Genomic DNA, 27392 nt, shown 5'->3' on the forward strand with positions numbered 1-27392 from the left:
GATCCTCCCTAAAAACAGAAACCGTGATTGATTTAGAAGCATTTTGTTTCTTATTGTGCTGCTTCCAGCATAGTCAGTGCACCGACATCAAGGGTAGCAGAAACTTCCTGAAGCTCAACACTGACAAGACTGAAGTGGGACAATACCTGGTGGCCCCCACAGCTCGGATTCACACCGACAGACCACACCCCAACCTCTGCATCATCCTTGAATGACAACTCACCATGAAGCGCCAAATAAATGCAGTCGTCTCCTGCTGCTTCCACACCCTTCGCTTGCTCCAAAAAATCTAGATAGACTGTCACCCAGGCCTTCATCACCAGCTGGCTAGACTACGGAAACCTGCTCTACATTGACAATAGTACCCAACTCCTCAAGAGCGACGCCAGACCATACAGAACGCAGCAGCATGTCTCAACCTCCCAAACTGACCCTCATCACCCCTCACCTCAAGAACCTCCATTGGCTCCCCATCCAGAAGAGATGCCAGTTCAAGATACTGACCCACGCCTACAAGTTCCTGTACGACCAGGGGCCAGCATACATTATTAACCACTGCCTGAACTTTCCCGACCCTCCAAACACCTGAGCTCTGCCTCCCTGGCCCTCGCACACACTCCTCGCATTCACCAAAGCACCAGCGGAGGTTGTTACTTCTCCTACCTCGCACCCAAGGCCTGGAACAACCTACACCTCTTCCTACCAACATCACCCTCCCTGGTGGGATTCAGAAGGGGACTCGAGACCTGGCTTTTCTTCCGAGATCAGTGAAACCCCAGCGCCCGGATACCCTCAGGGGTGAAGAGCAGCAGTTTATAAATCATTGTTTGAAATAACCTCACACACTTTAACCACCTTTGCCTCCCTGGTTTCACCTCTTGTTCCCACCCAGTGACTTCCAGCGCCCTCCTATTTTCTGCTGAGAGGAAGGCCAAGATGTGACAACTGCAGAGAGCAAAGAGAGCTCATTGTACCCGCTTTACTCTGTTAATATACCTGCTTTGTTGACACCGGAGATAGGAAACAACTAGGTACCTAAGGTCAAGCCAACGGTAGCAGCTGCTAGTCCTGTGTACGCACAAATGGCGCCAGCGAGCACATCCACCTGAGATCCGAGTATGGTTTTGAGTTTCCAAATCGCCTCCCGAGTTTGTTTTTTCCTAATTCTTAGCATGGGTACGCTGAAGATGACTTATAATGGAATGACTGTGCATGCTTTGAAAGTTTGCTATTCGTAAGTTGTATGCCAAGCCATCAACTTATTAATGGGGCCGGGATGATTTTTTTGACCACTTTAAACCGAGTTGTTTGACTTGACTACGTGGGAATTCTGGTTCAGAAATCGTATGTTTACAATGAAAAGTATGTTGTGATTCTTTCTTTATTTCCATTCATGTATTGTGTCTAGAAAAAAAAGTCATCCGTGCCCTATCACAAACTTTTGATCTGTTAATTTCATGAGTGACTTAACGATCGTGGGATAATAATGTCCAGTATTGCTACTTTCAGGGCCGTGTTATTAAGGGGGCATACAAATTTCATGCCATCATTACCACATTTGAAATGATTTTGACGGATTGCCCCGAGCTACGCAACATTCCATGGCGCTGTGTAATTATTGATGAAGCTCACAGATTGAAGAATCGAAACTGCAAATTGCTGGAAGGTCTGAAGATGATGGACCTGGTCAGTGTCTTTATATCTTTATATTTTTTTGTCAGTCAATCGTATTTAGTATTTAGATGTATATTTAAAACCTATATTTAGAAGAAAAGCAGGTAGTGCTGTCAAAAAGAGCACTGCACCCTGTTCTTTGTGCTGCAGGTGCGCCTTATTTTCCTGTTTACTTTGTGGAAGCTGGAATTGTGCTTTCAACGCAACGAGGGTTGATTGCTCTTCCTATAAATATGCCGGGTGTTGTTTCCTAACCTCCATTCTCGTCATTTACGTAATTGGCCATTGTATGGCTGTCATTTGCCATTGGTGGAGTTACTCTGCTGATGCCCGGCTCTGCCGAGTCAGCTTCCGACCTGTGATTGACACAAGGTCCTGCTTCTGGCTCCGCTGAATCAGCAGGGTACGGGAACTAAAGGCCTTAATCTGGCAGCGCCAGCTGCAATAATAAAAGCAGGAAGCAAGCGTGCACTGCTGAGGTGTTGAACTTGTGGACGGTATACATGTATTTGAACTGATATCCCGAGTTGGGATTGTAGAAGTAGAGACTCTACTTCACCTGGGGCTATGTTGAATGGAATAGCAGCTGAAAACGGTACCCCAAAACCATTGGGTATATTGAGCAAAACGATTTTTCAAAACAATACACTAAAGCCACTGAGAGCTCACCTAGACAGCCTAAGAAAAATGTCCAGGAAAAGGCTAAAGTCTACGCTTTAATTGCAGATTTAAAGAAACATGTGTGCCTAAGAAAATTTAAACAATGTATGTATTAGACACACACTATACATATTTATGTATATATAGATATATAGTTTGTTTCATGAAATATATAGTGGTTGTGTCATAAATAAGTCGGGTTTTCTCAATGCTCTACCTGTGAGATGCTTTGCTTGATGCCACATGTGTAAGACAGGCTTGGTATTGAGGTTTTGCTTTGTGTGCATTGCAGTTTATTGTATTTTAGGTGCTAATAAAAACAATGGATTTATTGCCAAGAAAAATTAGTCAGAAGCTGAAAATCAAGTAAAAGAGGCTTATGAAACCAGTCACAATCTTTAACTATTATGTTTTTGTATCACAGGAGCACAAGGTACTGCTGACGGGCACACCTTTGCAAAATACCGTGGAGGAACTTTTCAGCTTGCTCAATTTCTTAGAACCAGAGCGTTTTCCTTCGGAATCCAACTTCATGCTCGAATTTGGCGATCTTAAAACTGAAGAACAGGTACCTTGTGAATTAAACTATATTATAAAATGTTCCTGCTGAAAAAATCATTAAATTCGGACAACATTGCATTTGTAATTCTAAGGCTGATGTAATTTTTGCATCAGAAATTCTTTCGTGAAAGAGCTATATATTTACTAGTAACATTTCAAGTACTTAACAAGTAGAACAGCGTGATAATCTGTAGTTAGCTTCAGATGTACTTGTATTCGATAAATCGTATGGTATTGATCAGATGTAGGAAGCTTCCTTTGTGCAACCTGGCTTAGCAAGAGTGTGTTTTCTCCTCATTTTGTTCTGTTTCTGCCTAGTAATTGTATTCTAACTCCTAGGTGCAAAAACTTCAAGCCATTCTCAAGCCAATGATGTTGAGGCGACTCAAGGAAGATGTGGAAAAAAACCTGGCCCCTAAAGAAGAAACCATCATTGAAGTAGAGCTGACCAACATCCAAAAGAAATACTATCGTGCTATCCTTGAAAAGAATTTCACCTTTCTTTCAAAGGGTGGTGGCCAAGCTAATGTACCTAATCTGTTGAACACTATGATGGAACTCCGTAAATGTTGCAACCACCCATACCTTATAAATGGTAAGGTATCAGTTACCTTCATGCATGAAGTAAATACTGTATTGCTTTTCTCTTTTGGCAGTAGTAAATATTTTTGTTCTTATTGTTCAAAATATTTTATGCTAGAGCAACAAAATGGTGTCCAGGAAAGCAAACTTTATGGATCAATCTCCTTTTGTAATTGGATGTTGGAATATTTATGGGATTACTCTTTCACTCCCCAAATCTTAATTTTCTGGATTTGCTGTGATTTCTCCTAAAGGATCCAGCACACCCCTGGTCCATTGACTCACCCGGGTGAACAGAGAAGATGACCTCTTTTATTGTGTTTGCCCTACTACAGAATATTCTTAGGGAAGGGAGTTCAGTTTAATGCACCCTTTATTTGCCTCAGCTCTGCTTTCACGTTGCACACAACTCTGATAACTATCCTCTCTGGGTCTTAAGGACAGCGGTAAAGGAATATTTAAAAGTGCTTCATTATTGATTGAATAAATAAGCATCCTTGAATATTGGTTTTAGCAGGCAGATTTGATTGGACTCTCTCCAGTTTTGTTGTTTTTGCCTTTCTTTGTGCTGCTGTCCCAGTCCTTGAAACCCTGTTTTCATGCGTTTTATCCTCTCCTTCTTTGTTCCTGTTGCTAAATAACATAATGTCACCCCTTATCTAGCCCTTTCTCCTCTCTCACCCAGCAACTTAACCTTTGTTCTTCTTTATAATCTGTGAACCCTAAGTTTTCCATTTTCCTTTATACTTAACGTTCTTCATCTTACTTCACCTTCGGTCTCTCACTTACCTCTTCTCTGCAACTTCTCAAAGTTCTACTGCTCTCTTCCTACTGTTCTCCCGATCAACCCTTCTTGCAGCACTCCACTCCCCAACCTGTTTTTGTAACTCCCTCTTTTATTATTCCCTTTCATAGTACATGTATCTTTTCACCTTGACAACTTTTGTGAAGCTAGCATTCTCGATCAGCTCTATTTTGACCGCTTTTTATTATTTCTCTACTATTAAATGACTTTTCCTTTCACTTCTCCCGTTGCAACCTAATCTCTCAATCTCTGCTTACAGATCTGTTCACACATCCTTCTGTTCCATCAGCAATTCCTTCTATTTACTGCTTCGGCTGTAGCTTCCTTACTCATCTCTCCCTGCATTTTCTCACCCTGTACGTGTAGCATGCCTCCACCTCTTCACTTAAATTGTCCTTCTCTTCCCCTACAGCTTTTCATCCCCTTTATCTACCAACCAAGTACGGATTCCCTTGCTCCTTCGATTCTTTCACGCGTGTTAATTCTATTTCTGCTGCTTACCTTTTCTTTCGGACTGCTCCCCATGCAACATTTCCAACCAGTCATCTCAGCTCCTTAATTTCTTCACCGTTTTTCTCCTCGACTTATTTTCCATCACCTGTCATCTACACTTTTCAGTCTTGGTTTGCTTCTAATCCTCCCTCCCTTGCTGCATCCTACCTGCATCCCTGTTTTCCCTTTCCCCACCGCAGCAGTTTACCACCTCCCTGCCACATACTTAAAACACTGCACCGCATTGGAAAAGTTGTTCAATCGGACCAGACTCTCAATGGTTAGGGCCATGTGGGGAAGGAGAGGCATGTTTTGGGCACATGTTGCGCTGCTTAGCTCTCCATGAACACAGATGGGCCCTGTCATTTGCACTTTTAATTATTAGCATTCCATAAATACACAGTGCTCCCCCACAATTGGTTCGACTCATGGTGATAGCGTAGTGCATCTAGGCCTTGCTGTGGCGCAGTTTCTTACTGTATGACCTATTTAGGGCTGTATGCTGGAGCTTCTAACGGTATGCAAAGGACACCCAAATTCATGTTGGTTTATTCTGATTAACTCCCCATGGTGGTATACAAAATACATTTTTGTTCCATTTCTTAACAAATGCCTTATTTAGCTTAACACTGCTTTTGCTACTTTCTCACTTATTTTATATTGCTTTTCTGTTTGTCTTCTAGGCACCAGTTCAGTTTACTATTTTAAAAATATATTTTGTTTTGTCTCTACCGCATTTGGACCACTTTTTATATATATAATCCATAATTCTGATGCACATATTTGATGTAGTTGTACCACTATCAGTCTCTCTGCTCGATTCTGAGACTTTTATTTTGAGCTCCAAGTGTGGAGAACTATTTGGTCTGCAGACCTTGTGGTGTTTGAACGTATTCTTATGCTCTTTTGCCATCCCTAACCTTTCGTAGAGGGTACTAGTTTTTTTTCCGTACTTGTTGCAACATTTCGTTGAGAAACTGCAAACAGGCTGTCATATGCTGGATCAAAAATTTGCTAGCATTCGCGCCAATAATTTTCAATTCTATTAAGGACACGGAGGCGAGGATTATGCTTCTCAATCTTTACTGCAATAAACACAGCAGCCAATGAAAATGTATATTTTCATAAAAAACAGTCAAACAAACTACATTTCCCACAATACACATGAGTATTGGCACGACCCCATAGTCCATAAGAACCCCTTGCGTGCTCCCTTTCCTCTTTCTTTGAGGTGAACCAAGTCCAACAATAACTTGAATAAGATCATAACTCCTCCAACATGGAAGAAACGAGGTTTCAGGCCAAACATCCTGTCGTCCGTCGTCAATCAGTCAGACTTCTTATCTGATCCTGAAAGAAAGGAAATAACACCACCGTAATCACTGCATAACTGGGTGGGCAAGCTTATTACTGTAAACTAAGCCGGGTGGGATAATCCTCGCCTCCGTGTCCTTAATAGAATTGAACATTCTTGGCGCAAATGCTAGCAAATTTTTGATTATATTACAGGACCGGAGGCTTCAGATTATGCTAGTTTAACGCTCATTAAAAACCGCAGAAGTAATATCCCCCACCGGCTTATGATAAAACGTCTTAAACGTTGATTCAGAAGACCAATCTGCACAACGCCTAATGTCTTGGATACTAGATCCCAAACCATAAGACTTTGACGCCATAGCGCCTCTCACTGAATGAGCACCAAAGATCTGTGTATCAATACCTGCTTCCTTCATTATGAAGCAAAGCCATCTGGCAATTGTGGCAGCCACCACTGATTTAAACGGCTTTTGCAAAGCAATCAATAATTGCGAACAACCTTGAGGCCTCAAGGCCTTTGTACATTCTTCATATGCTTTTAAACATTTGACTACACATACTTTTTCATTGTCAGGAAATGCATTATAATCAATATGTCGTGACATTGTTTTTGTACGACCTGTAATAGTAAAATAAACCGCTTCCAGGGTAAACACTCTACCTGTAACGTCGAGTGCTCTCACATCCGAAGACAGTCTGCATGATAGGCAAAGTAACATGGCCAACTTGGCCGACAATTGTTTCCTAGACAAGAGTGCATTATCAGGCGATTTGTTAAACAAAGATGACTAGAGAAACATCCCACAAACCCGTATATTTGGGTTTAGGGGGATTAGCTGCCCTAATCCCCTTCAGCAATTTGAAACCACCGGGTGCATGCCTACCGGTTTCCCGTCTATCCGAGCATGCCCCGCCGAGATGGCTGAACGGAAATTATTTACCGAGCGATAAGCCAGACCGCTAGCTGCCTTATCAGACAAAAAGTTTAACACGTGGAGTAACTCTGCCCCCACGGGATCCACCTGTCGTCCCACGCACCAATCCACCCAGTTCTTCCAGGCCACGGAGTAACGCTTCCTGGTGGATGGTGCCCATGCTTGCCTGATAAATTTGGAAGTCTTGCTCGAAACTCCTGGCATTTGCCACTGTTCCCTGAAAGCCTCCATGCCATCAGCGACAGCCTGTCCTCCAATAGCAACGGGTGCTGCTCCTGACGAGTGCCCTGCAAAAGCCACTTCGAGTCCGGCAGTAACCGGGGGCGATCGCAGCTCCACTGTAATAATTTGGGGAACCATACTTGGGACGGTCACCATGACTATTTCCGCCCGTTGTCTGATCACCTGCGTCATTACCCTGGGGATCAACAGAAACTGGGTAAAGGCATACTGGATCCCCTGAGATCAATCCTGGAGAAAGGCATCTGTTGCTGTTGCCATCGGATCTGGTCTCCAGCTGAAGAACCTGGGAATCTGATACGTCAGCCTGGACGCGAAAAGGTCCGTCTGAAATGGACCCCAAATTGTCTGCAACCACTGGAATACCTGGGGGAGCAGCTTCCAGTCGCTGTAATCCCGGAGGTGCCTGGAATTCCAGTCCGCCACCCTATTGGATTGCCCCGGTATATATTCTGCTATCACCGAGATCTGATTCTCGAGGCAATAGTGCCAAAAATCCTTGGCTATTTGGACAAGAAGCGACAACCTCATGCCGCCCAGCTTGTTGATGTACCTCACCGCGGACACGTTGTCCAATCGAAGGATACAACAAGAGGTCTGCCTCGGAAATAACGTGCAAATCGCGAACGATCCTGCAAGCAGTTCTAAGCAATTTATGGGAAGCGAGAGTTCTTGCGTTGACCATCTGCTGCCTGTGGAGATATCTCTGCAGCGTGCGCCCCAGCCCAGCCCCAACTGCTGGCGTCCGATTCGATTACTACCTCTGGCTGTGATCCGAAGATTGCTTTGCCATTCCAGGCGTCCACGTGCCCGAGCCACCACTGTGACTCGGTCCGGACCTCCTCCGACAGGGGAATGGAGTCCGTGTACGAGAGTCCCTTCTGAAGGTGTTTGATCTTCAGGCGCTGGAGAGCCCTGTAGTGAAGAGGACCCCGGAATATTGCCTGAATCGACGAGGCCAATATCCCAACTACTCTGGCAATCGCCCTGAGTGTCACCATCCGACTGTCCAGTAACTTCAAAATTACTCTTTTCAGATCCCTCAATTTCGCCTGCGGGAGACAGTTGTGCCGCTTGTGAATCTATCGTGAACCCTAGGAAGTCTATCACCTGCGTCGGTACCATCACCGACTTCTTCTGATTGATGACAAAACCTAGACTTCGAAGCAGCAGCGTCGTCCTCATGACCAAATGCTGCTCGAGTGTGGACCGGCTCTGTGCCAAGATCAAGATGTCGTCTAGATAAATTATAAGTCTGACTCCCCTCTCTCTGAGGTGAGCTACCACTGGCTTCATCACCTTGGTGAAGCACCAGGGAGCTGAGGAGAGCCCGAAAGGAAGAGCCAAATATTCGTAACACTGGCCGTTCCAGAGGAATTGTAAGAACCTGCGGTGTGGAGGAAAAATCGGTATGGACAGATACGCGTTCTTGAGGTACAATCGGACCGACCAGTCTCCTTCCTGTAACAAATCCGCTAACAAGTGAATATCTTCCATTTTGAAATGATTGTAGGTAAGGTGTTGGTTGAAATCCTTGAGGTTCAGCACTAACCTGTTGCCACCCCCTTTCTTCTGAACTACGAAGACGTTGCTGTAGAAGCCGCGAGGTCCGCCTTGGCATTGAGCAATTGCGTGCTTCTGCAGCAAGTCTGTGATTTCTTCCTCTATGAAACAGCGATCTTGTTGGGAAAAATGGAGAGTCGGTGGAGGAAAAACTTGTGTCGGGTGAGAGTAAAAGTCCAACTGAAACCCCTGAATGGTCTGCAAAACCCAAGCGTCCTGAGTCAGGGCCTGCCACTGTGGAAGACAATGTTGTGTGCGACCCCCCCCCAATGGAAGAAGAGAAGTATCTGCTACACTCACCTGCATTTTGCTGGGACTTGAAATTCGCCCTGTTGTTTCCTGAGTTGTAACGACCCTTGTTGAAGCGTCTGCGGGACAGGTAAAAGGTACCTCCGCGGGCGGAGTCCCACTCTCCTCTTCCGCGACCGAAGTCGCCGCGTTGGGAGCCTTGCTGGAAGCCCCAGCCTGACGAGTGGCCCCCACCTCGCCCGGCCCTGTTGAAAACACCCTGGGTAAGGGCTCTTTTGATCCCACTCTGAGCTTTATCTAGGGCTGTGAATGTCCCAACATATTTTGACACATCATTGACAAAGCGGTCACAGAATAAGTGACCTCCAGCCAGGGGGCCTGGCTCTGCCTCTGCCAACTCCGCCACATTACTATCCATCCGTAGGAGGAAGGACTTGCGTCTCTCCGAGGAGATCGCACAGTTGGCGTTACCAATGAGCAGATAGCACGCTGGGTCCAGCCTGCCAAAATGTCCGGGTCGACTGGTGTGGCACCTTCTTTGACCGCTAGAGCCATCTCCAATATTTTCGCTAGGGGACCCACAACGTCGAGCAGCTTGTCTTGACAACCGCGTCAAGCACGGTCTAACCCACGTTTGGGGTCCTTAGAGAATTTTTTCAGGAAGGTCAGCATGCTGGCATCGATCTCTGGTGTTTCTGCCACGTTGTCTGGCCGGTCCGGGCGTAGACATTCCGACTTTAAACGGTTGCGGACTTCTCTAGAGAAGCTTTTCCGCAGGTTTTCACGAAGATAGTCTGACACCGCCGGGGGCGGCATCCAGTCCGAGGATCGGGGATGCATAGTGTCTGTAGGATCAAAATTGAAAGGAGTGCTGACCTGTTCCGTCGAGGCCTTGGGATCAACCTTGGCCTTCTTTGGGGGAGGAGGCTTCTCCTCCGAGGTATCAGTGTCTGTGTCCGTGTTTGTGGTAGTGGTATCAGTATCTACTGGAGCTAGGCGTTTAGCCTTCGCCTTCCCGCCTGCGTAGGCGTGCTCTGTAACCCTGTCGCTGGCAAGGACGCCAGTGTCTGAGAATGCGGCCATTGTTTCTGAGTATTCGAGCTTGCAGCAAAAGAAGAGGCTTCCTCCTTTTGTTTCTTCTGTTTGTCATAACCATGACGCTTGGCAAAGCCCTCTAGTTGCTTCCTAATAGGGCATAGGGCCACAGCCAGTGCCTGTTGCACAGTTTGAGGCACTTTCGTCTCCATGGCTCTATTTACAGAAGCCTGGACAGAAGCATCCAAAGCATCAACAAGTTTGTCCTCTAAAACAGCCTCCTGCTGTCCATCACCAACTTCCTCCTCCTCTCCATAGTACTCCTCAGGGTCCTGAGCCCATTCTTCCATGGTGGTAAGGAGTTAAAGTAATTGTCCCACAGGGATAGCTCCCTATTGTCTATAACCAGGAGGGGTCTTGGGGGGGGGGGGGTCAGCCCAGAGCACACTAATAAGTTTATGGAACGTTACCCAAACCCCCTCAGCAAAGCTGTACTCAATATGGTCAAAGACCTGGCCCAAACAGTACAAGGAGCGTGTGCACACTCTGGGACCTCTTATTTTACAACTTGTGAAGAGGCGATCGCACAGGGAGCCTGCCGGTGTGAAGAACGCACGGAATCAGCGTTCAAGTATGCAGAGGATATCGCGCCGAGGCGCGCAGCCCAAACGCGACCAAAGACGTCCAAAAACAAGCCCAAATTGGTCGTGTTTGGGATTGCGCGTCGGCCATGAGTCACCCAGACTTAGCGTAAGAGGGCGGACAAGGGGAGCCCAACGCTTGCTGACAAAGGCACTTATTAACCTGGCAATATTACATAAACTTAATTAATGTGGTCTATGCTGGATACACTGTGCCCTATAGTATTGATTATTGTGTATACCCATGGACAATTATCCAATTGTTGCCATTGGCTAATACAGGAGAAAATGGGGCGAATGAAACACGTTTTTGCTTAGGATCTTTCTTGAGTCTACTCCTCCACAAGCTCTTAATTATCTGCTTGGCATTCTGTTTCTAGTAGTTGTGAAGGAAGATGCAGTTGCAGTACTCCTGTAGTCTAAGCTGCCGTCCTGTTTTTTCCCCAACGCTTTGTTCACTTTAAACCCGTCCCAGAGTTGGTTGTGTAGTCTTGCCTCGTCAAGCACAATACTTAATCATCGTTTCCTTATAGTCGGGCATTCAGGTTTTCGGTGACTGTGGAACACTGTATTCCACTGTTGGCAATTTTTCCACATCTGACATTTGCTATTGCATTGTTGCTCTCTGGCTGATTTAGAACTTGCAGTAATCTGTTATGGAATCGTCTTTGATATACATAAATGTTCAAATGTCTGCTTCTGTGTATGCTCCTGTAATATGTTTCCGCACATACGTTCTGGAATTTATTTCCTAAGGAACACATGCTAAAGGATACAACATGGCTGTCTCCTTAATAGAGCTAGAGTTTAAAATAGACAAAATAAAATACATTTGTGTGAAAACGCAGTTGGCCTTAAACGGAAATAAAAACTGGAATTGGTGTTCATTGGCTTCAGCCTTAACATAGACGTTCTTTGACACTACTACTTCAATTAATTCAAATGGTCCACTTTACCTGAGATCATAGTAGCATCAGATAGTTAATGTGTTAACTCTGCGTCAAGCATCCCAGATGACTGCTGAGTTTTAAACCTATTTACCCGGAATAACACTTTTTGAAATAGCCGTTTTTATTAAATTCTTCTCTCGATGTCTTAGAACTATTTTTTTCAACTTTAGCTTTCAAGGAAGTAGACTGATTTTCCTCTTACCAGAGAGAGGTTGTTTTCAGTAGTCCTTCAGCTGCTGTGCCTGCTGCTTTTAAGTGCCCCTACTGTAGGACACCAACATTTTGAAAGGAAAGATGCACAGATTGCATGGTGTTCTTCCTAGAGTCTCAAACCATGGTGATGCCGAGTAAGCTGTGCCTTACAATAGCCTACCACTTGGTCCTACCCCATCTAAAGGGCCAAGGGAGGATTCCTCCACCTCCTCACTTTGTGAAAGTCACAGGCTGCAATGGGCCGGCCTCAGAGGGATGTCACCATCAAGCATTACCAGTGGAGAAATACAACATTGAGAAATCTGTTGGATGTGGTAGCTCCTTACCACAGCAAAATATAGAAGTTGTTCCATTCTCTGGAAAATAGGCAGGCAGATGATATTAAGAAAAGACAGAAGCAAAGACTTTAAAACTGCCTGCGCTTGAGAAGAGTTTCCAGTAGAAAAGCCCAAGTCTTGTGGAAGAGGCTTTTCTTACCAACAGCTTCAGTGACTGTACTGGCGACTGCATCTGCTGCAAACACTCATGAGCAGGCATTTTACTAGCAAAGACTGAAACAATTTACTAGTGGCAAAGGAAAACCGCATCTGTCCGCAGTAATTTGGAACGCTCCAGCTAACACTAGACAACAACCCATTGCACTGCTTCCCCCATTTACGCCTGGTGGGAGGAAGACCGAACTACTTTTTAGCAATGCATATCATAACTAAAACAAATTGGCTCTAATGTACAAAATGCTTAAATTTCACTGCTCAACAACCCAAACAGGCCCTTTCTCTTTGACTGAAAGTTTTCGAACCGAGTTCGTACTACAGAAAAGAGTGGTTGCAAAAGTTGGAAAGCACCAGAGAACTGGATATTGTTCAGAAAGAAAGGTGCAAAGCAGAGATTTTATCTGGTCTCTGATTTAAATACCTAAAAACTGGTAGATCTAAAAATATAAAATTAGGATGCCAGCACCTCCTCACATTTACTCCCATTTACAACACCTGACTCGATGTGCCCATGGACTTGCAAAACAAAACTTCAATTTGAGGTAAAAAAACTGTGAGTTCCCTCACTCGAAATCAAAGTAGTAACACATGCTATCAATGCAGAGCCCTGACTAATGACCTAAAGTTGACCTTCACACTTTTCCAAGTGCCTGGCCTCTTTAGCACCCGATGTAAAGTCTCAAATGTTTTAATCATATTTAGACAATTCTTTGCTTGAGTCAAACTTTCACTAGAATGTTGTGCAAATCTGAAATCATTCAAATTTATCGGTTTTGGGCTTCCAAATTTATAACAAATCGGCACTAACATTAGTAGGTTATCAAGCATGGGGGTCTTTACACCTCTACCTTTCAGGGTACACAACAAATGTCATCCACATCAGGAAATTCTGTAAGTGGCAGTTGTTTCTTCTCGCTTGGCCACCATTGTGTCTTGTATCTTCATATTTTTGAACTTCAGATTGCACCACATACATGTGCTGGACCTGATGGAGTTTCCATTTGGCTTTCGATTCCTTCCGGTCTTCCTGCCCTTGGTAATATCAAGCAGTCCCTTGTTCTAAATCGACCATACCTTTCTTTATAGTACCCGTGTAAACTGGGAGGGTGTAACAGAGCATTCACAGGAAGTGTTAATTTGTTCCTAGCTCTTTGTTCAGTTTCCAGATCAGTGTAATTCTTTTGCCTGGACTTGAAAGCACCAGGGCAGAGAAGGAGGTTCATATGGGTACACTAGACTTCAGCCTTTTTAGGTCTCGCCCTGGCGAAAGCGCGCAAAGCGCGTTCTCGCCGTGAGACCTATAGCTGCCGGCTCAGCTTACAACGAGCCAAAGTGGAGACAAGAGACTGGCACGCGCAGCATGCCGGAATCGGATCAGGTCCCGTGTGAACACGCGCTCCGATTCCGGCATGCTGTTCACACACACACACACACACACACCCGCACACGCGCACACACACACACACACACACACACACACACACACACACACACACACACACACACACACTCTGGATCTGGACGTGCACGCACAAGCAGACAGACACACGCACAGACGCACACACACGCAGGCATTTGCAGACACACACGCGCACACACACAATCACAGACCCCCCCGGGCTCTTTCTGCTACAGGCTCCAAAAACGCGGGGCTCACGGGAGCCCCGGACACTGCCGCGCAAGGCAAAGTTGGCCACATGCATGAGCAGTGCGTAAGGACTGCGTGTGTGTTCCAGTGAGGTCGCGCACTTTCGCTTCGGCTAAACCCGTGCTGGGCGTCCCTTGTTTCAGACTTGCTAACTAGAAGAATCACCTTGTGATGTTTGCTCCCTACCACCCATAGCCCGGTACATATGCAAATATCTGCTCATTCCCTGGTGCTCCTGGGACGAGCTCGACCTCGGACCACCGACCGTTGACCTGTCATTTGCTCCTTAGCAGCAGCTCCTGAGGTGAGAGGCTGTTAAATATCAGAGGAGACACATCGAACGCTAGCCACAAAAGCTGCTGGTCGGTTGAATGAAAATGCAAAACAGAAAAGAGGAGGTGATAAAGGCAGGTTTTTCCAAAGGCGAATGGGTATCATAGAGCCGGAGTGTACATTTTTAAGCACTTTTGTTTAAAGCCTCCCTAGTAGTACGCCACCAGCTCGTCCCGTGCGAAAATGTCAAGCTCTCATTAAATGTATGTTTACATCAAAAGTCACTCCTTCTAATGGGTAAATGCAGGTGTCGAAACAGTACAGCGGGCATACACAAAGGGCCGTAAAAAGGTGAGCTGAGCGACGGTTTTGTTTATACGTGTGAGGTGTCAAAACGTGGATATGAACTTACTTGAGGCAGAACAAGTCGGGATAGGAGAGAGGCAATCCTTGTCCCAGTTATATGATTTCTTCTGTTTAAAGTCCTTGCAATAACTCATAGAATTCCGAGCTACTATGGTACAGCTTTAGACACCTTGCTTTAAAAAAAAAAACACATGTGCTCGGCCCACCGTGATACACTCCCCAAAAGGTGAGAGCGTGTTTGCCTGCTTGCACGATGATTCCGCAGATCCATAATCTATCAATAGCGCAGCAGGTGCAGTGGCACTGGGACCTACAGTTGTGAGGTGCTGTTGTCATCAACATTATGGATATTAGTGCAAAACTGTGGCCAAAGGGGGCCCTTTTACAGGTTGACCGCCTCACTCCAAGTCATTACGGACATTTTCCACTCCTGGAGTTTGTATGATACCCTAATGCATTCTGGGTGGTAACCCTGTGTTTGCTGCATTGAATTAACTGATAACAAAAGAATGTACAAAGTTCCCCGAGAAAAAAGGGATTGAAAGAATAACTCTCTCACTGAAGGAAATGTTCAGATGTACCGGGGAATACAATGAATCCCTTAACGGAACTTAGGATGCCTCACACAACTAAAAAGCTGGACGACTGTTGTCATCCTACCTGATGGTTGTTTCGTCTCATCATTGGCCTCCTGCTCCAACGTCCGGCTGGCGGTGCAATGCCTGACGGTTATTATTATTATTATTATTATTATTATTGGGACATTTGTAAAGCGCTGCGTTACGCACACCGGCGTGTCCACGCGGTTGGTAGCACGAAGTGCTACACTTTGGTGGAGTTCTTTTGTTCCTAGCCAGTGGATGAGTGCGTGTGAGAGGCCTGGGGGGTGAAGTAGTGAGCGTGAAGGGGTGGTTTTAAGAAAAGTCAGTATAGTCCACTCAGACAACTTTATTCGTGTGGCTAACTTCCTTATTAAAAGAGTGAAGGGAGGGGTACCGAAGCTCAAAGAAGAGTAGTTGGGCTTCGTTCAACCCTCACCTATGGTGTGGTCAACATGTTTCATGCCATGTAGGCACTTCTTCAGGACCTTAATGTGCTCATAAACTTAAAAGACTTATCCGGGCTGTCAGATGTACCATATATAACCTGTGTGGTCGAGAGTACCAAGGCAGGATGGAGGCTTGCGTGGATGCCCGCTCCACAATCCCTGGAAGGAGGTCCCCACGGACTGTCCTTGTGGGGCCTGAGCTGGACGGTAATTACCTGATCCGCTCGAGGCGACCGCTTGTCAGCACCTACCCCTCCCACGGCGATTGAGTCAATTCGCAGGACAGCCGGTGATATTAGTGCAAAACTGTGGCCAAAGGGGGCCCTTTTACCGGTTGACCGCCTCACTCCAAGTCATTACGGACATTTTCCACTCCTGGAGTTTGTATGATATCCTAATGCATTCTGGGTGGTAACCCTGTGTTTGCTGCATTGAATTAACTGGCAAGCATGCAAGAAAATATTTGTAGGTAAAACGTTCGGTACTAGAGACAGTGTCCATAATAACCTGGAGTGAGTTGATCACCCAGTTCAGTAATATACATCTCAATTTTTTCATATCTGTGCGTGATTAGCTCATCCCGTCCAGGGTTTTGCTTTGCATTTTGGAGCTTGTAGTCCTGATTTTAGAAAAGTCTACAAAAGGCCTGCAAGTCTCAGAATGCAAAGCAGAACCCCGGACTGATTGAGGTAGTCTCACATGAACGAGGTAACTTTGAAAGCCCTGCATGCCGAGTGCACCCCACCCACACCTTTCCAACCAAACCCAATATAGTTTTGTATTCATTTGAGGCAATACACTACAGCTTTGCGGTAAACACTTGAAAACATGGCCTGTGTACTATTTTTTGGGCATCAAAATCAATAAATGCTTATTTTTCCAATTTTTGAAAAACTGGAGAATGTCCACTGTAATTTAAAACATGCATTTGCAATGCAATAGGTCTCGCATTTACACAACTTTGACCTATTGACATTATAAATGACAATGCCTTTTTATTTTTGTTTTCATTTTTAAAACCTAAATTAAAGGCATTGTCATTTACAGTGCCAATAGCTTAAACTCGTTTCTTTTGTGTGCCGTGAGAGTCCTGAGCCTCTTACCAGGAGTCAGTTGGAGAAATCACTAGGAGGAGGGTTAGCCTGCATTAAAACATCTGGTGGGGCTCATAGGACCCACTGACGATTGGACCGGAAATTGTACGTGGCTAAACACAAGAATTGAGCTGGGCCTGCCAGTATGACAGCGTATGACAGCGGAAACTGCGAGGTTATCCACAGTTTCTGCACCACGTTGAGATTTCTTCATTTCCATGTCTTCAGAAGTTAAGTAGCCATGTCTGTAACAGATTGGAGGGCAGTTTGAACAGCACACAATAGACCGCGTCCAACACTTTATACAATGCACTTTCACCAGTGCAAATGTGATACATCTCCTCTTTCACAATGTGTGTGCTGGTGTTAGGAAATGCCACACTGACATTACAGGCCTATTTTACCCAGTGTGCACGTTGGAGAGTAGGCGCATGTCTCATGCCTTAGTAAGGTAAAGTCTTTGCACACTGATATTTGCCCACTTGTGCTGATGCATAGCAAATATTTGCATGCCCATATATACATTGTAATCTAATCTGATCTGAAGCTGTGTTTTGTCCGGAGTTCTCTGCACCGTTCTCGGGTTTTTTTCTGGACAAAAGTGAAAGCCTACCGTGCTTGTTTACAGTAGCCTTGCTCCTCAAATGCTGTTGCTGTGTTGCCATCTCTATAGGGACACTCAGCTTGAAAACACTCAACTTGATAGCTGCAATGCTACATCCGCTATGCTTTGCCTCTAGACACGTTGATCCCTTGCAGACTGTGCTGACTCTCCCTCTCCTGATTCTGAAACTGACCAACGCAGTCACCACGAAGTCTCTCCAGAGTGATGCCGCCGCTCAGCACCAATTCCCCAGTAGGGCTGAGCCAGTTGCCGTTTCAGTGCCCATATACCTCACCGAGGCGGAACAAGTTGCAGAGTTTTGTCACACTCCCCTCCAATCCTCACTACCACGTTTTTATTCATCCCATGCTTGTTAATTTGAATTATTCCTTTGCAGCGCTACAGCGCGGCCAATGCTTCTTTGGAAAGTCTGCTCTGTAATGTAAGGCTGATTAGTTGGTGGTTTACTTAATATAGATCTATTTCTAGCCGTTTGACTCCATCTTAACTCATGCCAGCACAACTCTCGGCAACAAGCACTTGCACGCACATTAGTTTTAGGTTTAGTTTTACCTGTCTCCCTCTCTATAACACACATTAACAAAGCAATATCTGTCCTGGCATTTTGAAAGAGAGTTGGCTGAGCATGTACAATGGTGTGAATGTTACCTGTGTTCATTCGCATGTTTCTGGCTTCTCGGAGTATGCTTACTATTACGTGTATTCAAAATTTACCCAAGTGCCACGCTACCTCAAACCTATTGACTGCAACATTATGCCCAGTGTTACCACCTTGAAGCAGAGGAAAGGATTATTTCAGAATGGTCCATGGATTACCACCCATTGCTTATCCCCTCTCACCCTCACACCCCCTCACCCTCACACCCCCCTCATCCACCCTCACCCACCCAATCTCACACACCCTCACTCACCCTCACCAGCATAGCATAATAAAACGCAGCATAGCATAACAAAACGCAGCATAGCATAAAAAAACGCAGCATAGCATAACAAAACGCAGCATAGCATAACAAAACACAGCATAGCATAACAAAACGCAGCATAGCATAACAAAGCTTAGCATAACAAAGCATAGCATAGCAAAACAAAACCTGCATAGCAAAACATAGCATAAAACACAACAAAGCATAGCATAACAAAACATAGCATAACAAAGCATAGGATAGCAAAACTAAGCATAGCATAGGATAGCAAAACTAAGCATAGGATAGCAAAACTAAACATAGCATAACAAAACAAAGCATAGGATAGCAGAACAAAGCATAGCATAACAAAACATAGCATAACATAATAAAACATAGCATACCAAAACACAACACATAGCATAACAAAACAGCAAAACACAACAAAACATAGCATAGCTTAACAAAACACAACAAAACATAGCAAAACAAAACATATAATAGCATAGCAAAACATAGCATACCAAACAAGACAAAACATAGCATAACAAAACATAGCATAACAAAACCTGCATGGCAAAACAAAGCATAGCATAATAAAACACAACAAAGCATAGCATAACAAAACATAGCATAACAAAGCATAGGATAGCGACACTAAGCATAGCATAACAAAACAAAGCATAGGATAGCAAAACTAAACATAGCATAGCATAACAAAACAAAGCATAGGATAGCAAAACAAAGCCTAGCATAACAAAACATAGCATGACATAATAAAACATAGCATACCAAAACACAACACATAGCATAACAAAACAGCAAAACACAACAAAACATAGCATAGCTTAACAAAACACAACAAAACATAGCGTAACAAAACATATACTAGCATAGCAAAACATAGCATACCAAACAAGACAAAACATAGCATAACAAAACATAGCATTGCATAACAAAACATAGCATTGCATAACAAAGCATAGCATTGCATACTAAAGCATAGCATTGCATAACAAAGCACAGCATAGAATAGCATAGCATAGCATAACAAAACACAGCATAGAATAACAAATCAAAGCATAGGATAGCAAAACATAGCATAGCAAAACAAAACATAGCATAGCAAAGCAAAACATAGGATAGCAAAACAAAACATAGCATACAGCATCACTCAGCGGCACACAAAATCACTATGCGCTACCACAGCATCACTCGACCCCACAGCATCACTCGTTTGCCATCACAACATCACTCAGCGCCACCACAGCATCAATCTGTGCAACCATTCAACAACACCTGTTTCAAATATGTTCTCTCAATGTTTCAAGCTTTATTACAAATGTAACAAAAAGATGTCACAATAAAATACACTGAACATAATCTTCACAAAAGTTATATACAGAACTTTAAGCTATTGCCATTATAGATTACAATAACTTTTATTTAAGTATTATTATTGAAAAAAATTAAAAGCCATTGTTAGTTGTAATATCAATACATGTAAGTCACTTAAATGCAACACATAGTGCATTACAAATGCTATAGGTGTCACATTTACGAAAATTATAACTATTGGCATTGTAAATGACAACGCTATTATTTCACTATTTTCAAAAACAAAACCTAAATTAAAAATTCGCCATTTACAATACCAATAGCTCAAACTTTCCTAATATGAGACCTATTGCATTGCAAATGCTTGTTATAATTGTCCCAACTTTATGCTAATTCCGCTCCTAAAGGAGACTGTGAAATTGAAGAAATTGAAAGCTAAATAGCTCCTCATTGTCCCTGGCTTGCATACCTTTCTTCCTTTTCTAAGAACAGCGCAGGAAGCTTTCATGCTGGTTTAGGTTTTCTATTTTGTTTGTCAGCAAGTGCCCGCACCACAGCATTTCGTGGTCTACCTTATAGCTGTCTCATGAATGCTTCCCGATACCCTTACCTAAATCTTGCATTTAACAGCACAACCATCGTGAACAGCAGTTCTTAACCTTTTTACTTTTTGGGACCCCTACTAAATCACTATTGGTAGCCAGGGACCCACCCCTAGCAATTTCTATGACTTGAACCAAAAAGGAAAATACAAATACAGTTAGAACTTTACTACTACTAAATTGAGAAAAATCCTAATTTGTAGACTTTCGGTATTCACAGAAGGCATTTAGGAGTCCTAAAGTTAGGAGTCCTAACTTCTGTGAATACCGAAATGAGTAAGTTCATTCTGTGAATACCAAAAGTAGTAAGTGCATTCTGTGAATGCCAAAAGTAGTAAGTTCATTCTGTGAATACCAAAAGTAGTAAGTGCAATCTGTGAATACCAAAACAGTAGTAAGTTTAGGATTGAGTCTTAAGTTCATTCTGTGAATCGGGCCCTAGCATATTACGTTGTCTTTTGCTTCCGCTGACACCAAGAGTCATTTGCAAGTAAAAAATGGAACACTGCATAACCAGTTTGATAAATACGGAACGGTCTCGTCAGCGTTTGTACGCAGAACTGTGGAGAATGTCAGCATAAAGATGGATCCAGTTCAAGCCAGACCTATGCCTACTGTCAAGGTGACAGAACAATCTTACACTACTACCCTCAATCTCTAAAATGGACTGCATGACGCACCAGGGCATAGAATTCTGTTATTTTCAGCTTCCATTAAATTGTAAAAAGTTCTGAATGCTGCAAGCGCACATTTGACAGTCTAAACATATAATGCAAAGTGGAAATGTTTTGTTACATGGGCTAGAAGACAAAAGTTAGACCATTACAGATGTGGCCTTACAAATATTTGCCATACATATTAAATCTGGCTAAGGATGGTTTTTCTGTTGTCTCAAAGTATATTTTGCTGCAATTTCTAGATTCTTGAAAAAGCTAAACAAGTTGTCATTATTTTTCCATCAAATAATAAATTTATGAAAGAGCTCTTTAGGCGTTCTCCTCCTCCTCCTGTCCCCCAATCACCAAAATGGGCTCCCGAATGGCAATTTAATAAAGTATTGATAGCTTAGATGCAATAAGCTTTTGAACAATCCAAAACTCATTCCAAAGGTACCTTCATTATTCTATTGAAGACAAAAATAGCACTTCCCACATTCTTTTCAGATACAGACTGAAGCGGAAATAGCCTTACATTCATTGATATAAGCTATCTAAAATTGTATGTTCGAGGCATATGAGCTGCAGATGGTACATTATGAATAGATCGCCATCTGGTGTTGGGCTCGGATGATTGCACTTGTTTTTCTCTTGGAGAAGTCTTTTGTAGTCACGAGGCTGGTGACTCCTCCCTTGGGTGATAGTGCGCATGGGCATCGGCTCCATCCTTAGATTGTTTTTTTCCGCCATTTATTTTTTTTAAATTTATTTATTTTATAGCATTTGTAAGGCGCGCAGCTACCCACAAAGGGTTTCCCGGCGCCAGAAACGCAAAACACTCAGATATCACTGGGGAGAGAACAGACAAAGCAATTATTTATTAAAAAGCCACGTTTTTATACTCTTTCTAAAATTCACATAGCTTTCCTCCTTGCGAATGTAAAAGGGCAGTGTGTTCCACAGCATTGGCCCCAGGTAGGAGAAAGATCTCCCGCCTATTCTGGCTCTTTTAAACCTTGGTACTGCAAAGTTTGCCGCTGTACCTGAACGCAGGTTACGGTTTGGGAGGTAGGGCTTAGCAAGGGCCTGAAGATATTTGGGGGCAGTGCCAGCTTTGATTTTAAATAGGTAGCTCAAGGCTTTGAAACGAATACGGTTCTCAACTTTAAGCCAATGCAGATCCTTGAGATGTTGGGTGATCCTAGCAGATCTGGGGATTTTACAAAGCAGTCTAGCCGCAGCGTTCTGCACTAGTTGCAGACGCTTTATCACTGCCTTCGGGTTCGGGTTCGGATGAGGATCGAAGCGCTCCAGATCGACTTCGAGAAAAAGTTATATTTCGGTGCGTATTCCCTTTCCAATTCGACGGTATTGTTTATCGAGCGCGAGTTCATTACCACTTCGACGCCAACACCGAGAATTTCTATCTCTACGTCGAAGGGACCGTGAGGCCTATTTCGACGTAGTCCATGGAAAGGACTCCATTCAACAAATGTCCAACGTGTGGTCCTAACTTCCCACACAAGGACCTACACGAGGTGTGCAACCTCTGTTTGTCACCTGCCCACAAATCAAGGGATTGTGAAGCCTGTGCAGCTTTCTCCTCCAAGTCTACTATTAGAAAACTTCGAGCCCGAAGAAACGAGATATCGAGGATGGAGTCAAACGCAATTCCAGAACTGTTCGAGGTCGAACACTCCGAGTAGGAAGAAGATGAGGATGGGTCGGGGTCAGAAGCAGACGAGTCTGATGTCGAAGAAGTCGACGTTCATCAAACCGTGAGTGACGACATCCCTTTGCCAAAAAAATGACCCCGGTTGGTGTCGACCCCGCCTTCGAACCCGGTCAGACAACCGAAAAGAGTTTCCGACGCCCCGCCTTCTGGCTCGGCAGCGAAACCGAAACACTCGGCCTCTCACTATGTCAGATCCGAAAAACGGTCGACATCGACACCGAAGCTCCATACCAAAGAGAGCTCTAAGTCGAGACATTCCATGACGAAACCGAAACATGCTTCGACGTCGAAGACTTCCTCGACACCGAAAAAAATCGGACTCGAGCAAACTCTTGGTGCCGAAAACACATAACACCAAGACACAGGAGCAAAAGCATCTATCGGACCCAAAGGCTTCGGTACCGACGCAGGAGATAGATCCAAAACAAAAGACTTTGTTCATTGATCCACAGACTGGCATGGTGGTGGCAAAACCACCTAAAAGGAGGAAGACTCAACCGTTGGAGGGGAAAGCTCCTCCTCCTCCTCCTAAGAAGAGAACAATGGGGACAAATACAACTCCTCCCCTTTCTCCACAACCTATGGACACACCCTCTTCTCCTCTTCCTCATACTCTGCCAGCTATCCCTCGACCTTTTACACCACGCCCATCTACACCTCATACAGATGTAGAAAGTGACACAGGGGATGGGGACCTTCCTGTGGATGATAACAATACTATCCCAGAAGACACAGACCCATGGGAAGATTATGATGCAGTGACAGATAATGATAATGACCCTGATCTGTATCCCTCAAAACCCCCCCCCCTGATGATAATTCGGGTTTTGCACAATTGATTAATAGAGCAGCAAAATACCCACAAGGTAGATTTACATACTGAGCCTCAGGTAGAAGATTTCTTTTTAGAAACACTACCAGCTGCACAAAAAACTTCAGGGACCCTACCAATGCTTAAAGGTCTCCTCACTCACACATCAGATATATTTAAAGATCCTGTGAGGGCTAGGGTGTTAAACCCAAGAATTGACAAAGTATAAGGCAGCCCCAAAAGACCCAGTATTTATTAAGGGCCAAATACCTCTAGACTCGTTAGTAGTCTCAAATGCTCATAAGAGGGCAAACTCACTAACGGGAGAAGCTCCTCCTCCTGACAAGGAGTCTAAGTTAATAGATGCCTCTGGCTAAAGAGTAGCATCTCAAGCAGCAAACAGCTGGCGCATAGCAAATACTCAAGCGCTACTTGCACGCTATGATAAGAGCTCATTATGATGAGTTCGAGAAACTCATTACACATCTCCCTAAAGAACATCAAAAAAGGGGAGAGCAGCTGATACAAGAAGGGAAGATAATAACCAACACCTCCATTAAGTGCACCTTAGACGCAGCAGACACTGCAGCAAGATCTATAAACACCAGTATCATGTTAAGAAGGTATGCATGGCTTAGGATCTCAGGGTTCAAACCAGAGGTACAAACTTCTTTATTGAACCAGCCTTTTGATGGGAAAGCACTCTTCGGCTCAAGCACAGATGAGGCGTTCGAGAAAATGAAAAAGGACACGGAAATGGCTATGTCAATGGGAGCATTGCAACAGCAATCTCTGAGAGGTTCCTTTTGTAGATCCACCTATAGAGGCGGATCAAAAAATACAGGCACAACCCAGCAATCAACCTCTTTTACACCAACATCACCTAAAGGTAATTCAAGAGGCAGTTACAGAGGTAACAACAACAAGGGTAGAGGTCGCGGAAACAACAACAACCGCAACTCTCCTACCCCAAAACAGGGACTTCATACAGCTCCCCCCAGACCATGCAACACCGGTCGGGGGACGCATATCACAGTTCCTGCCTGTCTGGGAAAACATCACATCAGACAGGTGGGTGAGACAAATTATCCAACATGGTTATTGCCTGGAACTCAATGCTACCCCACCAAACATCCCCCCCAGACAGCGTCCAATGAGTCAAGATCATCTGACATTATTAAAATAGGAGGTACTATCGCTGCTACAAAAGCACGCGATTAAGGAGGTTCCACAACATCAAAAAGGGACAGGAGGAGTATACTCTCTATACTTCCTAATTCCCCAAAAAGACGGCTCTCTAAGGCCTATACTAGACCTCAGACCTCTCAATGCATACATAAATTCAGAACATTTCCACATCGTCACACTCCAACAAGTACTTCCTTTACTGAAGAAAGGTGACTTTCTTTCTACACTGGATCTAAAAGACCCCTATTTTCATATCCCAATTCACAAAGCTCACAGAAAATACCTCAGATTTGTAGTAGAAGGACGACATTATCAATTCAGTCCTTCCGTTTGGAGTCACAACAGCACCACGGGTGTTCACAAAATGCCTAGCAGTGGTTGCAGCACACCTACGAAGACAACAAATACATGTCTTCCCTTACTTGGACGACTGGCTAATAAAGGCCACGTCACAAGAAGAATATCTTCAAAACACACAAAAGACAATTCAACTGCTCCATCAGCTAGGGTTTACGGTGAACTACACAAAATCCCACCTGCAACCAAACAAAGTTCAACAATATCTAGGGGCTACTATAAATACCGAAAAGGCCATAGTATACCCCAATCCAGTCAGGATTCAGACAATGATTACCCTAATTCAAAGATTTCAACCGCAACACTCATTAGCAGCTCGAGTGTTCATGCAGTTATTAGGGATGATGTCCTCTTGCATACTGTTAATCCCATATGCCAGACTACAAATTCGTCCGCTTAAAGAATGTCTAGCAAAACAGTGGAATCAGGCTCAAGGTCAGATTACAGATCTGGTGTTGGTAGACGACCACACGCATCGCTCTCTGAAGTGGTGGAATACAACAAACATTTATAAAGGGCGGTCGTTCCTAGAGCCAATTCCACAAGTGATACTAACAGCGGATGCATCGGTCACCGGATGGTAAGCTCATATGGAGAGATACACAGTACAAGGGAGATGGAGTGTACAGCACAAACTACTGCACATAAATCATCTAGAACTACTCGCAGTGTTTCTAGCATTAAAAGCTTTTCAAATGCATGTTCTCAACAAAGCAGTCCTGGTCAGAACAGACAACATGACTGCAATGTATTATATTCAAAAACAGGGGGGGTCGGGGGGGGGGACACTCTCTTCAACTATCCAGAATAGCGCATGAAATTTGGAGGTGGCCCTTCCTCACAACATCTATGTTAGCCGAACACCTTCCAGGAGTTCAAAATCAGATAGCAGACATCCTGAGCAGAGAGTCAGAGCCATTACACAAATGGGAACTGCACAAGTAAATACTGCAACCATTCTTCCAAATATGGGGACAACCGGAGATAAATCTCTTTGCCACTCATCAGAACGCAAAATGCATAAGCTTCGCATCCAGGTACCCACACAACCTGTCGTAGGGCAATGCATTATGGATAAATTGGTCCAACAAATTTGCATACGCTTTTCCCCCTCAACCACTAATTTCGTTAGTGGTCCGAAAACTGCAACAACATTCAATAACCATGATATTGGTAGCACCCACATGGGCACGGCAGCCGTAGTTCACTACGCTCCTACAACTCTCACAGGTGCCACACCAAAAACTATGAATCTCACCCATGCACCTTACACAGAACCATGGAGAAATAATGCACCCAGATCTCAAACAACTGAACCTAGCGATCTGGCTCATGAGGTCCTAGAATTTGGATACTTAAATTTACCTCCAAACTGAATGGAAATTATTAAACCAGAAAGACGTCCTACCACCAGAGCCTGCTATGCAGCAAAGTGGAAGAGGTTTGCTGTATACTGTAACAGTAACAACATCAACCCTCTGGACGCATCTACACAAAATATTATTTGCTACTTACTACACTTATAGCAATGTAACCTTGCTTATACCTCCATTAGAGTACATCTTGCAGCTATAGCAGCATACCTACAAAACAGGCAACATTTATCCCTGTTTAGAGTACCCGCAATCAAAGCTTTCATGGGAGGCCTCAAAAGAGTTATTCCACCAAGACTACCGCCTTCTCCAGTCTGGAGCCTCAACATAGTACTCACCAGACTAATGGGACCACCTTTTGAACGTATGCATAGGTGTGAAATACAATTTCTTACATGGAAGGTGGCTTTCCTTATAGCCATTACCTCCCTCAGGAGAGTGAGTGAGTTACAGGCATTAACAATACAAGAACCATTTCTACAGTTACACCAGAATAAAGTGGTTCTTAGAACAAACCCAAAGTTCTTGCCAAAAGTAATTTCAGCATTCCACATAAATCAGCCAGTGGAACTACCAGTCTTTTTTTCCAAAGCCACAGACTGTAGCAGAGAGGGCCCTACTTACACTAGATGTCAAAAGGGCAATATTATATTACATAGAAAGAACACAAACTTTCAGAAAAACTAAACCACTATTTGTAGCGTTTTCCCCAACACATAAAGGCAACCCTATATCTAAAGCGGGTATTGCCAGGTGGATTGTTAAATGTATACAGGTATGTTACATAAAGGCAAAAAGAACACTAACTGTTCCCCCTAGAGCTCATTCTACACGCAAACTAGGGGCATCTATGGCATTCTTAGGGAACATTCCCCTAGATGACATATGCAAAGCAGCAACTTGGTCTACACCGCATACCTTCACAAAACACTACTGTGTTGACGTGCAGCCAAGACAACAAGCAA

The 27392-nt window shown here is 44.1% G+C and overlaps 1 protein-coding gene across 2 annotated transcripts in view; it reads left to right on the forward strand.

The window, feature by feature from the left end:
* Window positions 1-27392, forward strand: part of CHD7 (chromodomain helicase DNA binding protein 7) — a 794978-nt gene that overhangs the window by 658132 nt on the left and 109454 nt on the right. For both annotated transcript variants that reach the window (XM_086965786.1, XM_086965787.1), the window contains exons 13-15: window positions 1510-1686; window positions 2759-2902; window positions 3235-3490. In XM_086965786.1, the coding sequence (XP_086821912.1) occupies window positions 1510-1686; window positions 2759-2902; window positions 3235-3490 (577 nt within the window). The remainder of the gene's footprint in view (window positions 1-1509; window positions 1687-2758; window positions 2903-3234; window positions 3491-27392) is intronic.

The sequence above is a fragment of the Lissotriton vulgaris genome, chromosome 4_1 (assembly GCF_964263255.1).
Source record: "Lissotriton vulgaris chromosome 4_1, aLisVul1.2, whole genome shotgun sequence".
NCBI classification, from domain to species: Eukaryota; Metazoa; Chordata; class Amphibia; order Caudata; family Salamandridae; genus Lissotriton; species Lissotriton vulgaris.